Source organism: Corvus cornix, chromosome 20, assembly GCF_000738735.6.
Source record: "Corvus cornix cornix isolate S_Up_H32 chromosome 20, ASM73873v5, whole genome shotgun sequence".
Taxonomy (NCBI): Eukaryota; Metazoa; Chordata; class Aves; order Passeriformes; family Corvidae; genus Corvus; species Corvus cornix.
Window position 1 is genome coordinate 14,747,291 of NC_046349.1, and position 14,158 is coordinate 14,761,448.

The 14,158-nt window shown below is 42.3% G+C and overlaps 1 protein-coding gene across 4 annotated transcripts in view; it reads left to right on the plus strand.

Annotated features, from left to right (window-relative positions):
- PREX1 (phosphatidylinositol-3,4,5-trisphosphate dependent Rac exchange factor 1) overlaps nucleotides 1-14,158 on the plus strand; it is a 144,680-nt gene that overhangs the window by 122,201 nt on the left and 8,321 nt on the right. For 3 of the 4 annotated variants that reach the window (XM_039563286.1, XM_039563289.1, XM_039563290.1), the window contains exons 22-32: nucleotides 281-468; nucleotides 1,232-1,393; nucleotides 1,958-2,168; nucleotides 3,341-3,602; nucleotides 5,689-5,895; nucleotides 8,148-8,236; nucleotides 8,592-8,674; nucleotides 9,269-9,359; nucleotides 11,008-11,136; nucleotides 11,808-11,849; nucleotides 13,365-13,582. In XM_039563286.1, coding sequence (XP_039419220.1) covers nucleotides 281-468; nucleotides 1,232-1,393; nucleotides 1,958-2,168; nucleotides 3,341-3,602; nucleotides 5,689-5,895; nucleotides 8,148-8,236; nucleotides 8,592-8,674; nucleotides 9,269-9,359; nucleotides 11,008-11,136; nucleotides 11,808-11,849; nucleotides 13,365-13,582 — 1,682 coding nt within the window. The remainder of the gene's footprint in view (nucleotides 1-280; nucleotides 469-1,231; nucleotides 1,394-1,957; nucleotides 2,169-3,340; nucleotides 3,603-5,688; nucleotides 5,896-8,147; nucleotides 8,237-8,591; nucleotides 8,675-9,268; nucleotides 9,360-11,007; nucleotides 11,137-11,807; nucleotides 11,850-13,364; nucleotides 13,583-14,158) is intronic. The other variant, XM_039563288.1, reaches the window with a different exon arrangement.

Here is a 14,158-nt window from a genome sequence, read left to right on the forward strand (position 1 = left end):
GAGCATGGATATGTGCACACATGTATGGAAGAAATCAGAATGGGGATTGGAGCATGTGGACTATCTAAACGTCTGTCACTGTCTCCATTAGTGGTCAGCAGCAAATGTCTTCCTTAGAATATTCTCTCAGTCTACAGCAGTACATAGTTCGAGACACTCCTTGAGCCAAAGGTCATGTGTCACTGCATTCAATAATTTTTCTCAGCAGGTTTCTCTTGCCTGGGCAGGCCTGTGTTCACATGTGCTGTCAGATGCCTCTAATGACTTCCTTTGGTTCCAGCCCAGACACCACAGACTGTTACTTCTCCACTGGTCATTGGTGAAGAAACCCCTCTCATCAGCCTAACTGTGGATAACACCCATCTGGAGCATGGGGTGGTATATGAATATGTTAGCAGTGCAGGAATCAAATCCTTTGTCCTGGAGAAAATTGTGGAGCCAAAAGGTTGCTTCAATCTCACTGCGAAGGTACTGAAAACCGGACATGGTCAGCTTTATTCCTAAACAGAATGGGAAACCAATAATATAGCTTATTACTGCCTGCTGTGGGCTTGGATCTTCAGCTGAGGTTGACATTGGTCTTCTCAGCCCTGCTTAGAGTTTTGTTCATTAGAATGCACTGAGTTACAGTAGCTTGACTGGTATGAGCAAATCAGCAAGTGCTTCCAGGACTTCAACTGTTGAGGTAGATGGAGGAGAGCCCTCAGCTCCTGTTCCTGTGGAATTCTTGCTTTTATCTGCCTGGTAACATACTCTCTGATGATATTCAAGATTAATCTTTTCAGGCAGGAATTTGCTTTACCTTGGAAGAAAATCAAGCAGCTTTTTCCCACCTGAAAGGCTGGATGGGTTGCTTTTTTGCGTAGAACTGCTGCTATTGGAAGGCAGTAGAGTCTGCTGAGTGTCTTTGTCATCTCTGACAAAAATGAGCTAATAGAGAATGTTTGTCACATCCCAGTATATTATCGTTATGTCCCATGAAAGCATGCCAGAGCAGGTAACTTGGACAGTGGATATTTCAATTCACTTCCACGATTCTAAAAATTTTTGAGGAATGTTATATGACTCTGAGGATTAGACACATCAGTGGTTCTCAGGCAGTAATAATGGCAGCTTGTTCTGGAGGCAGCTTTATCCAACCATGGGGCTTTGCCACTCCCTGAGTGAAAGAAAACTGTATTTTCCCTCCCTGTCAAGACTCATATCATTGACATCCTGTCTTTTTGTTTAGATTTTAGAGGCCTTTGCTGCAGAGGACAGTCACTTCGTAAGGAATTGTGAAAGACTCATATCCCTAAGCAGTGCTGTGGTCACCATGCCCCAGTATGAATTCCGGCAAATCTGTGACACTAAGCTGGAAAGCATTAGCAGGAGGCTCACAAACTACCAAGAGGTACAACACTACTAGTTATTGGTGAAGTCTTGAGACAATACTTCATTGTGTTAAGTGGGTCTTAGTATTCTTTATTAATGAATCCAAACTGTTTCTGAGGTGGGTGTCCTGGAGGCATGAGAACAGTTCTGCAAATTACTGAAATTGCAAGTTTTGAGTGAAAAATACCTTGTCTGTAAATCGTTCCTTTCTGCTTGTCAGAGCTGTGGGTTAAAACATATTGTTGCAGGTTCATTTCCACTGTATTAATGAATAAATATGAGAACAGATTGATGCATGTCTTAGATAACTTGAATGTAACTACAGTGTATCATGGTGTAAACAAAGTATGTGTGCTTTGTTTGTGCAGTTATCTGAGCTGCTTGAAAAGAGAGTAGTAGGAGATATAGCTAATTGCCTTCCTTTGTTATTTTATGAACTTTTTTTAATGTGTTGTTTCAGCTGCAGCAGAAGTCTGAATTCCTGGATTTCTGGAATAGGAGGCAGGGAGAGAAAAGAATTGTCTGTATTGCATCAAAATTTTTTTGAAAGTGAAGTAACACACACCTACTTTATTTCTTCTAGTTTGCAGATGAATTGAAAACAAAGGTGAGCCCAGCCTTCAAACAAGCTGTTATGGAACCACATTCCCTCAACAGCATGGATTTCTGCCCCACCAACTGCCATATTAACCTCATGGAGGTATCATACCCCAAAAGCACTACCTCAGCAGGGAGATCGTTCAGTATTCGCATTGGACGGAAACCTTCTATTATTGGTCTTGATCCAGAGCAAGGTGATAATTAACTTTAAAGTGATAACTGATTTTATCTGTATAAAAAGTTGTGTTTTTACACTGCTCAGCAAGGTCAAATATAAATATAGTCTTGCCAGTACTCTTTCTTCCTCCTTAAAATTTTATAGTTAAATGGCAGCCCTCTTGTGTTGTGAAAAAGTAATGGCTTTAAGGATAGAGAGGCTTCAGGTCTGATGTTTTTGCTAGCTAGGCTGTTTGTGCATCTCATGGTAGTTACATGTCCGGGGTGCTGTTGCCCTTAGTAGAGGTGACCTGCTTGAGTGAGCAGGGACTGATGGCAATGCTGGTGCTTCATTCAGGGGAACAGCTGAAGTCAATCACATTGTAGTGCTACTTTCTACTCTTATTACTAAATAAATTCCATGCACTGGAGTTGAAAGTCTCTACTTTGTCAGGCGATCTATTTCCTGATAAATTGCTGCTATGCAGCATTGCTCCTACAATCTGGTTGAGTTACAATATTTCTTTATCATGATCTCACTTAACGTGTTTCTGGTTCATTGCCTTATGAAGGTCAGAGTGCAGGAATGTTTGGAAGAGGGAAGTATAGACTAACCAACCTTCTGAACAATGGCATTGACTATTAAAATTGAGGTCTATAAATGAGCCCTGCTTGCTTGGGCAATAATATTTTTAATGCGAGCTAAGGTAGTTAGCAAAGTACTGCAACAAAACTGTCAGCATTTCTAAATGAAAAAGCATTAATTTATCTTCTGTAAGGACAGAATCCAATATTTCTTTATATGTGTATGTGTGTGTAAGTGTAAATGTCTGTAGAGCTGGCATAATAACACAGACTGACTCCTGAGAAGCCAAATTCATTAACTTTTCAGCAAATGCTTTTAGAGAGCTTCTGTGTTGACTATATGAGTATATGTGTGGACATATGTCTTTACTTCCATAATTTAACCAGTTTCTGAACTGCAGTAAATTCAAAACAGCTAGCTAGCATGCCAAGGGAAAAAAAACCAACTTCCTTGGGGTTTTTGGGGTTTTTCCAGAATGATTTTGTCATAGAATGTAATTATATAAAATAGTTCTGTGAAATTTTAGTTTTTCCTGTTAAAACTCCACGCATCCTAAACGATCATCATTGGGATGGAGTGGGGAAAGTCATGAAAGCCATACTAACTAGATCCTTTAATGTTTAGTAGGTACCTTAAATCCAGTCTCATATACTCAACATTGCATCACCACTATGGCTGCACCATCCTGGAGATGTCCAGCCCCAGAAGATGGAGATCCTGATGGTAGCTTTGGCCAGCAGAATGGAGGAACAGTTCAGGAAGAAAGGGGACTCAGTTTTCTGCTGAAACAGGAAGACTGGGAGATGCAGGACTCCTACTTGCACCTTTTTAACAAACTTGACATTGCAGTGAAGGAAATGAAGCAGTATGTCATACAGATAAATAAGTGAGTACAAAATCCTGTATGCACTGGAGAAAGAAATTCTTATGACATTGAGGCATTAACCTCCAAAAACACATTGTGCTGTCAGCCCCAGCTGTCAGCCTCTTTACTCACCTGTTCACACCTGCCCTTGTATGACAGGTCCTTGCTGGTTGCGTCAAATCTACTCCTGGGCAGATCCATCAGTGTTTGTATTATTGTCCTTTTCTTCTAAAAGTCTATCTGAATTTGACAGCCACTGTTTTGCTTACTGTATATTCCAAAATAAGAATCTATTTGATGTCAAGAGCAGTTTTGGAATCCCATATGAGCACAGACCCTTGAGATTTTGTCTGTCGTAAGACAGACTAAGCAAAACATGTAATTGCAGGCCCGTTTCTCTATGGAACTTATGGTTTCTTTTCCTCTTTTTGTCTTTTTATTTCTGTCTTTATCATCACAGGTCTCCTAGTAGCAGTAACGAAAGATGGAGTAGCGTGTCTGTGATTTGTGCATAATAGGCAAGGTTTTGGTAGCAGGGGCTGCAGGGATGAGCTGTGTGGGAGGAGGCCTTACGATGCCCTAAGCTGATGACAGCCACTTCCAGGAATCCCAGTAATGAAAAGAACAGCCCATTGTGCACTGTCATGGTTTGACCCCAGCCAGCAACTCAGCCCCGCACAGCCACTTGTTCAGTCCCTGCCACAGGGATTGGGAATGGAGTCAGAAAAATAAAAGTGAGAAAACTTGTGGGTTGAAATAAAGACAGTTCAACAGGTGAAGCAAAAGCTGCACACAAGGAAAGCAAAACCAGGGACTCAGTCACTGCTTCCCATGGGCAGGCAGGTGTTCAGCCACCTTCAGGAGAGTAGGGCCCCATCCTGCAGAATGGTGACTTGGGAAGACAAACGCCATGACTCCAAATATTCCCCCTTTCCTCCTTCTCCCCCCACTTTATATTCTGAGCATGGTGTCACATGATCTGGAATATCCCTTGGGTCAGCTGGGGTCACCTGTCCGGGCTATGTCTTCTCCCAGTCTCCTACACACCCCAGCCCCCTCCCCAGTGTGGCTGTACAAGAGGCAGAAAAGGCCTCAGCAATAACAAAAACATCTCTGTATTATCTACCCTGTATTCAGCACAAATCCACAACAGTCCCATATCAGCCAATGGAAAAAAATTAACTGTATCCCTGCCAAAACCAGCACATAACCAAAGCTTCACCTGACTGGAAAGCACATGGAGCCTTGGCTCCAACATGTATACAGAAGGGTGGTAGCTGCTGGGTAGAGGCAGTGAGCTGAGGAGGAGAAATCCAGTGCCTTGGATGAAGAAAGTGAGGACTTCCAGGCCACCATGGTTACAGTGATTAAGCTACACCTTACAGAAGTAGGGTACCTGTGGAAACAGGACCTTTTGGGAACTGGGATTCATGGGAATCTCCTGAGGTTCAACAAGACCAAGTGCAAGGTGCTGCACCTAGTCAGGGCACTACAGGCTGGGGAATAAGGGGACTGAAAGCAGCTGTGCCGAGAAGGACTTGGGAGTGCTGGTAGATGAGAGGCTGGACATAAGCCATCAATGTGTACTGGCAGCATCATTCAGTCCTGAGCCACCCATGTCCTGGGCTTATCCCCACAGTGTGGGCAGCAGGTGAAGCTGGGGGGGAATCTGCCCCTCTGCCCTGCTCAGGTGAGACCCTACCTGCAGAGCTGCCTTCAGCTCCGGCATGCCCAGCCCAGGCAGGACATGGGGGAGAGTCCAGAGGAGGCCATGGAGATGAGCAGAGGGATGGAGCAGCTCTGCTGTGAGGACAGGCTGAGAAAATTGGGATTGTTCAGCTGAAGAGAAGGCTCTGGGGTGACCTACTTGTGGGTTTCCAGTACCTGATGGGAGCCTGCAAGAAAGATGGAGAGAGACTCTACAACAGCCTGGAGTGACAGGACAAGGGGGAATGGCTCCAAACCGAGAGCATGTTCAGGTCAGATGTTAGAAAGCAGTCTGTGTAAAAGTGCTTGCAAAGTTAGCTCTGATTTCACATAGCTGGATTTAGCCTGAGTTGTGACAGTTCATTTGTGGGACTGAGAGCTCTATGTTGTGCTTCTGCAGACTTTTGTCCACCATAACAGAACCTACAGAAGGTGGTGCCTGTGAGCCACCATCTACTGAGGAGACATCTTCACCTTCCCTGGGAACAGAAGAGAGCGATGCTGACAAAGCTGAGCATGGTGGAATCAAGAAAGTCTGTTTCAAAGTTTCTGAGGAGGACCAGGAAGACTCTGGACATGACACAATGAGTTTCAGAGACTCCTACAGGTCAGTCTGAAGATTATGCCACTTTTACCTTACTAAAAGTGTTTCAGAATTCTGATTCCAGTATGGATTCAACAGGTTGTTTTCCAGTCAGTCAATTATCTAGTATTCACTTAGTATTCACTTTACTGAAGTATTCATTATATTTATTATCATGGAGACATACATAGCAAAAATACTTCTGCCAAAATAATGGCAAAATATTAAAACTGCTAGAAAATTGAATAAAATGAAATAAATAGGTCTAGTGTGACTTTTTGTATCCTGTAGCCAGAAACTGCAGAAGTCCAGCAGAATTCTTAGACTGCTTGGTCTTATAATAGCTGGTATTTCCATTTGGTTCTGCAACCAATTTTCCTGAATGTCTAAGACACTAAGAAACAGAAATGGACATTGAGTTTTTTATTTTTAATGGGCCTTTGAAACCACAAATGCAAGTATTTATTCAGGTGTCTCAAAATCTTTTTGGGACATGACTGACTGTTGGTTCTCCAGGAATATTTGCTGCCAAAGGGAATCTCAGTACAATTCTCTCTATTTTGGGGGGAAAACATTTGGAAACTCAGCTTCAGAGTAAGTGGAATAACAAGTTGTGGCCGTGTCTGACTACTGCAATTTAACATCCTTAATTGGCCTTTTCTACATTTCTAGTAAGGCCCTAGAGCTGGGAGGATTACAGGGACCTGAATGAATGATCTGTCTTTGTAACTTCCCCGCTGCAGTCCTGATGCTTTATTTGCTGTTGTTGGGCACTCGTACTAGTAGCAATAGGTGCCACCCATGCAGGACTGCAGAATGGCAGAAGGGGAACAGTTTGTGTTGGAATGGGTCTCTGGAGCTTGCACAGTCCAGTCCCTTGCTCAGGAGAGGGCCAGTTAAGAGTGGTTGCTTGGGGTCTTGTCCAGTTGAATACTGATCACCTCACAGCAATATGAAGTCAATAAAGAAACAGAACGAGCACTTGCAGTGGGGCAACCTTTGTTGTGTGAGATTTCAATCTACACGTGTGCTCTGGAGCTTTCTGAGTGAAAGGTGCCGTATTTCTTTCACTGTTAATAGGGTATCTGTGTAGTTTAAATTTCTGTAATTAAGGCTAATCTATTCTGGGTAACAAAGTGACAGCACTAAAAACCTCTCTGGGTTTGTCGCTTGTTCCAGAATTCTACACATAAATTTAAGATGAGAAACACTATTCTGTCTTATCTTTATTAGACAGAGGCAGAGAATTAAGCATATATTACAGGTAATAGTTACTCAAGGGGGAATATGTTCTTACGGGTTTTGATTTAAAAGAGCATTGATTAGCTACAAACCCAAGCAAATTGCACATAAGAAAATACCTTGCCATGCTTCTTTTTCTGGGATTGTTTGGAGGTGCAATTCATAAGGGTTTGTACTGCAGAGTAGTTACCTTAAGTGTTAATCTTCTTAAGAAAAAAACAGATTTCTTTGATACTAGATTTTAAAAAGGACAGCAAGAATCCCAATTAGGGTTCTTTCCCTTGCTCTTATATTTTTCTTTCATCTCAGTTAATAATTTAATCAGAGGCAGAGACAGTGGAGAATTTTGTAAGCTTTGTTTTGGGCTTGTACTATTAAAACCACTGTCACTTCACTGGAAGGGGACAGCCTGAGATCCGTAATCTTTTTGATTACTTTTAGTAAGAATAGTTAAAGTGAACCTTAAAGAGAGGAGATTCACACTAGAATTTTCCAGGTGTGCATGAGCCAAGATTGGTGTGGAGCCGACTGTCGTGACTCCTCTGCATCATGATAGGATCTGCAGTGCCTGATTCTCCAGTGGCGTAGATTCCTTAAATTTTCACTCCCACCTCCATTATCTGCAGCCTCCCTATATGCTGGATTTGGATGCTGTAATATCCTGAGAATTGGTAGCAAACATTTAGTGGAGATCCAATATTTTAATTATTTCTCCCCTACTCAATGCCCATAGAGCAAATTTAATGATGTGGCCCAGCCGAGGACTGTGGTGTGACATCTGTTTTCATTATTTACAGAAGCAGGGTGATATATTAAGCATTCAGTGTTAACTGCAAATCGAAAAAGACATCCTGTGGCAGCCCAGCTCCCGAGTCCTTGCTTAACGGCTGTTCTGCGTGTCATTAGTTATAGTCATTTCATTTTCACAGAATTAGGTTTGGGGAGACAGCGCTAATAAAGGCAGAATATCAGTGTATCAGGGACTGGGTGCAGGCACAGCTTTTGTTCAATCCCCCCTCTGCTTTACTTTACAGTGAGTGTAACAGTAACCGGGATTCCGTGTTGTCCTACACCAGCGTGCGGAGCAACAGCTCTTACCTGGGCAGTGATGAGATGGGATCAGGTGAGTGTGCGCACAGGTCACAGGCATCCTTCTCGTGCCCGACCCGATTATAAGCACTTAGCATATTTAATTTGCACAGGTGGTCTCTTCAAAACTAATCACAAGAACATAAAGATACAGCTTTGCCCTTTTCTATTAAGTCACAATAAATCTGGAACATGGGAGAGGTATGAGGCAGGGTTAAGTTTCTTTAGTTACTGGATACTTGCATTATATGAAAATAATGAGTGTTTTGATCTAAGAATTGGAGATAAAGCAGCAATCGTTATTTACTTCACAGCAGTGTGAAGATGTGCCTGTGCCTCATGACAGATTATGTTTGTAAGTTAAAAGCTTTTAATTTCTTCTTTATTAGGAGATGAGCTTCCCAATGATATGCGGATACCTTTGGACAAACAAGACAAACTCCATGGCTGTCTGGAACACCTTTTTAACCAGGTATGTAAAGCGTTATTCTTACACAGAATTGCTTTCTCTTTATCAAATGTCAATTAAGAAATTGGAAGTACTAAATTGTGTTATGAGATCATATTTTGAGGAAGGTATACTATTGAGATTTTGGGGTACAGTGTAAGCAAGTGCATTATAGGACAGTCTGAGGAATCACTTTTGTCTGCATTATTAAAGTTGCCTCATGATTTAAGCAAGGCTGACCTTCCCTACCTAAGGCGTGAGACTAAGGGAAAAAAAGCTTTCATGAAAAAAAAGACAAACTTCTAATACTTTGTTTGATGTAAATGGATCACATTTGCAGATTTCAGGAGATGTGTTTATAATGTGTACCACTGGAGAGTTAGTTGTTTGCTATTCTCTTACCTCATCAGCATGTGGATCATCGTCATGCAAAATGCTGTTACTAAATGCGAGAGGCTCTTGAGGCCAGTTCATGGCTACAAAGTCTGACGGCTGTGCGTCAGTCATTCCAAAATACAAATAGTGTAATGGCTTCAGCAGTTTCCCACAACAGTTCTTTCTGTTCAGATGTTCTTCTGCAAGTCTTACTGACGCTGGTTGGTAACATTCCAATTGTAGGTTGATGCAATCAATGCACTTCTAAAAGGACCAGGGATAACTAAGGCCTTTGAGGAAACCAAGCACTTTCCCATGGACCACAGTTTGCAAGGTAAAGAAATTGATTGATTGTATTTAATAATGTGATTTCCAAGACTTTAAAGCTTAAGGTACATGCTATGGCCACGCAGTCTACCCCGCCCTGCATTAGGCAGGTACCATGTCTGACCACTGAAATTTTGTATCTCTTAAGAGGTCATTTTCATGGGAATTCCTCCACACAGAGGCCTCTTTTGTTACATGCTGCTCAATTCTTGCAGCTCTTTCACAAGTCTCCAAATCTCCGCTTTGATGTGAACATATCTGAAAAGGTACGAAGTAGGGATAGTCAGATTGAAGGTGAAAGAGTGCTCTGATAAGCTGATGAGGGGCTGACCACTGTAGATCCAAGGCACCAAAAGGTTCTGCCTCAGTTTGCTCAATGAGTTACTCTGCTTTTCTTCAGATGGATGATTGCCAGAGTAAACTCATCCTCCCATAACACTTACTTTGAAAACTGATTCTCATAGAGAGCAAACAGATGATACCATGTTTTCTTTTTTCTCAGGGAGCTTGATGACTCTCTGGTCTTAATGGTTTTGGGGCTCAGGATGTGGTTTCTTTTCTCCCTGAAACACACAGGATTTTATTTTCTAAATATTTGCTGCCATTTCCTTTCCCACTTGAAATCTGAAATGTTTCCTACTATTCCTGCTGTACCTCAGGTGCTGTAGGAGGTGAGAGCTCCAACCTCTCAAAGGCTCTGGTTTTTAGTAATGGTGGCAAACTCTAGAATTAGAGATCTTTTCTTGCTTTTTTTTTTTCCTTGACTCCAGAAATAACTCCTGTGAAGTTCTGTTATATGAACTCATCTCTGTAAACACATTCATGTTTGTATAGAATGTTAGTCTTTCCATGCACTGCTTGAATGAAGAAATAACGGACATTTATTTTGTTTAAATAGAATCTCATTTATTAAAAATAGATTAATTACCCTGAGAGAGTCTTTTAGTTAACTGATTATTCCACACTCATCACACTGAGGAACAGACAAGTCCTGCTTACACTCAGCTAGAATCCTGGATCACAGTGTCTGTTTAATGGCTACCATAGACACCTTTTCATAATGGATGGACATTGGAATGCTCTCCTGTACCTGTCCAGGATCAGTTATTTGGCATAGTTTTTTTTGTCTTTCTCTGTTTGCTTACGCATCTTATCACCAACAGTGGGGGTGTTTGGCTTAACTACATAGCTAAGTAATGGAGAATAAATTTTCTACTCTATAATTAGTTAGTTAGTTTTCATCAGGTGAAAGAATGCAGGATATTTCAGAACTTCTCATCAGTATTTTGGGATGTGACAGTTGCAGCCAAAAAGTTGATCTGATTCTCTGTGTCTACCCGATACAGCTGCCTGCTGGTCGTTAAAGGCAGAGGAAACAGAAAGGGGTTCCTTGTCTAGTGAGTGGGGCAGAGCTCCCTGCACTTTGCATGTCAACCAGGCCTACAATCCTGAAAGCAATGCAGGGAGACTGCTGATAATGGGACTATGGGAATGGTCTTTTGTCCTCTCTATTAGTTCTATTTAAGGACCTTTTGAATTCCCAGTTACTACTATTGGTACTGTGTCTCTGCTTTCATCTGTATTCACATTATAACTCCTAAGCCACTCAGTTATTTAGCATTTCCTAAATGGCTAACACACTCCATGTTTTCTAGAATTTAAACAGAAGGAAGAAACCACAGTTAGGTGCCGGAATAATATTCAAGCCAGCATTCAGGAAGATCCATGGAACCTTCCACTGCGCATCAAGAACCTTGTTGACATCATACAGAAACACGTGGAAGGTCTGTAAATAAGGAAACATTTGTTACTGGCTTCAGGGAGAAGAGATCTTCATCAAATCTAGCAGTTGATTTCATAATTTTAACTCAATTTGTAGTAAGGCTTCCTGGGCTCTAGAGATGACCAGGTAGAACAGGTTGTGGTTTGCAGAGTCCTGGTGCTTTATGGTAAAATTGCACCTGTGCAGCAATTCCAAAGAACTTTCCCCCCCTTACTTTATTTCATCAGCCCATTCAGAATGATGTCAGACTGATCTATCTCCCTGTGCATTTTAAACCCTTTTAGAAAATGGATACTTCCAAACTGTGAAGTGAATGCTAATCAGGTATTACAATATTCTAAACCATTGCAATCTGGTTGAACTGAAACAGGAGATGAAACTGATGTCTACAGATCAGTGCGAAGCACTGGATGGAGATCACCTCCTTAGGATTCATCTGCAAGTGCAATTTGTTTCCAGTAATTCATGGTTAACAGAGCATGTAGCCAGTGAAATTCTTTGCTTTACACTTTGTTTTTTTCAGTCATGAACATGTTTGTGCAAGTGAGGGCTACCAGAGTAAATAGACATGGCCATGCAGGTGCCAGGGATTGGGGGGAATGAGGAAACTTAACCAGCTGCAATCTACCCTGGTATTATGTTGAACAGCATTTGTTTTCTTCACTGTTTTAGATGGGAAGAATCAGCTGCTTTTGGCCTTGTTAAAATGCACAGGTAAGGGGTTTTCATTTTTTACAAAACAACAACATACATACAGAAGTCCCTACGACAGGGTTTTTCTGTCTTCATTTTTTCCTTTGTACAACCCTCCTTCCCAGATGGAAGAGAACCCTCCTTCCCTTTACTGCTTCCTGCTGTGGTGAGAACATGCAGCAAAAATGAGATATATTGCACAACTTTTTTGAGCCCATGGACTCTGTCATCTTTCCAAACAGAGCAGGCATACTGAAATTACAGCCAAGAATAGATGAAGACCTTAAATGTGCAAGGAGAACCCAAATACACTGGGGACATCAGGAACCTGTTACACGCACCAACCTTTGTGCTTGCAGAACAAGGGACAGGTCTTTACAAGGAGCCTGTGCAGAGTCTTTTTGTAATTGTAGCACTTGGCGTTCTTTTGTTTGAAAATGAGATAATACATAACTGGAATAGGCAGTCATTGTTTCACTGTGCCACACTTGATTCTCAAATCTTCATAGAATGAAGACCAGAGATTTGTATGGCTCTAACTTATCTCTCAGCTCCTGCCAGGGCTGGTCTGTGAGTCTGTCCAAACCAGGCTGTGTGCCAGTTTACTGACCATAAAGGCTGGTTTTATTGATAGCAGATAAAATGTCTCCCAAAGTGTCTCTCTATGTGTGCCCCATCTCCTGCAGCATTTCCATGAACATCTGCTGGAAAGAAGGATGGCTGCTCTTAAGCTGAGAATATGGCCCAGTGCCTGGAGTGTGTTAGTCAGTCTGTTGTGTTCAGTGCTTATAAAAATAATCCGGACCTTCAAAGCCTCTGGGTGATGTCTTCAGCCTCTTTCTGTAGGGAACAGTGCCTTTCCAATGAGAGCCTGCTGGAAGGGCTGGGGGTGCCTGGGAAGTAACTCTTTACTTATTCATGTGCTTCTCTGGCCTGCAATCCCCTTAAGCATGACAAGATTGATTTGACCAGCATGTGGCTGCCTGGCAGGCACACAGGAAGCAAAATTAATACAGGGGAAATTCTCCCAAGAAACAAACCAATTCATACTATATGGATGGGCACAGTTAATGAATTAGGCATATGGGAAACCCAGAAATTACAGATGGATGGGGGAAGATTAATCTCTAATAGCCCAGGAGAGAAGTAATGGCAGAGACCTTCTTTCAATAATTCTCTTGCTCCTGTAAACATAAAAAGAAGGGAATCAGTCCAGATATGGCTGTAACTAAGGAGTTTATTACTTTCCAGTAGTTAGTTTCTTTCCAGTTGGAAGGAGCATGCAGATGGCAGAGGGAGTAACGAACAGTCAACTGGACTAGAAAATTTCGCGACATGCACGTGTGCTTAGCTGTGCTGTCTTTATTTGTCCACCCAGGTCACACAGCAAGGAGAGGTATCTGTGAAGTCAGTGCAAAGCTACAGCAGAAGCTGAACATTATTTGCGCACACACACACACAAACTGCTTTGTTGGCAGTGAGAGGAAGATGAGTATATTCATGACTTCTTTATGCTTCTCTCCCCTTCTCTGACAGATACTGAGCTACAGCTGAGACGTGATTCCATCTTCTGTCAGGCTCTTGTGGCTGCTATTTGCACCTTTTCAGAGCAGTTACTGGCTGCTCTCAACTATCGGTACAACAACAATGGGGAATATGAAGAGAGCAGTAGAGATGCCAGCAGAAAATGGCTGGAGCAGATAGCAGCAACTGGAGTTTTACTGAATTACCAGTCTCTTCTCTCCCCCACCATGGTAAGATGAAGAGTTGTGGTATCCTCAGGTCTGCTTTTATTTGCCTGTGTGATTCTGTGCCACTCAGCACAGCCGGAGCTGTGGAACCTGTTACCTGCATTCTAGCAGTGTATTCAGACTCTCACTACTGCAGACGCTGGAGATTTCCTCAGCTGATAACCAAGTGCCCATATTCCTTATCCAGTCATATTCATATGCTCACAAAAAGTGACCCATTGTCACACTAGAACACTATAGAAAACAGTCAGCCTTCATACTGGGAACAATGCTGCTGCATTTAGAGGTTTTAGGGCCCAGCTGTTGGTGGCATGAGTGTCCCCGGCCATCCCGTGGTGAGGACATGCATCTCCCAAACAGGCGAGAAAGTTCTGAGTATTGCAGGAGTCCAGACAAAGAGATACAGTGCAGTCCGTCTCTCAGGTCTGTGGTGCTGGGGCTGGAGGCATCGTGTCTAGGGAGAAAAGCTGTGCTTGCATAGTTCATCTGCACCTAATGAACCGATGAGCTACAGCAGATCAGCTACTGTAACTGTAAAAATGCTAAGAAAAGAGAGGCATAAAACAGACAAGCAGCTCT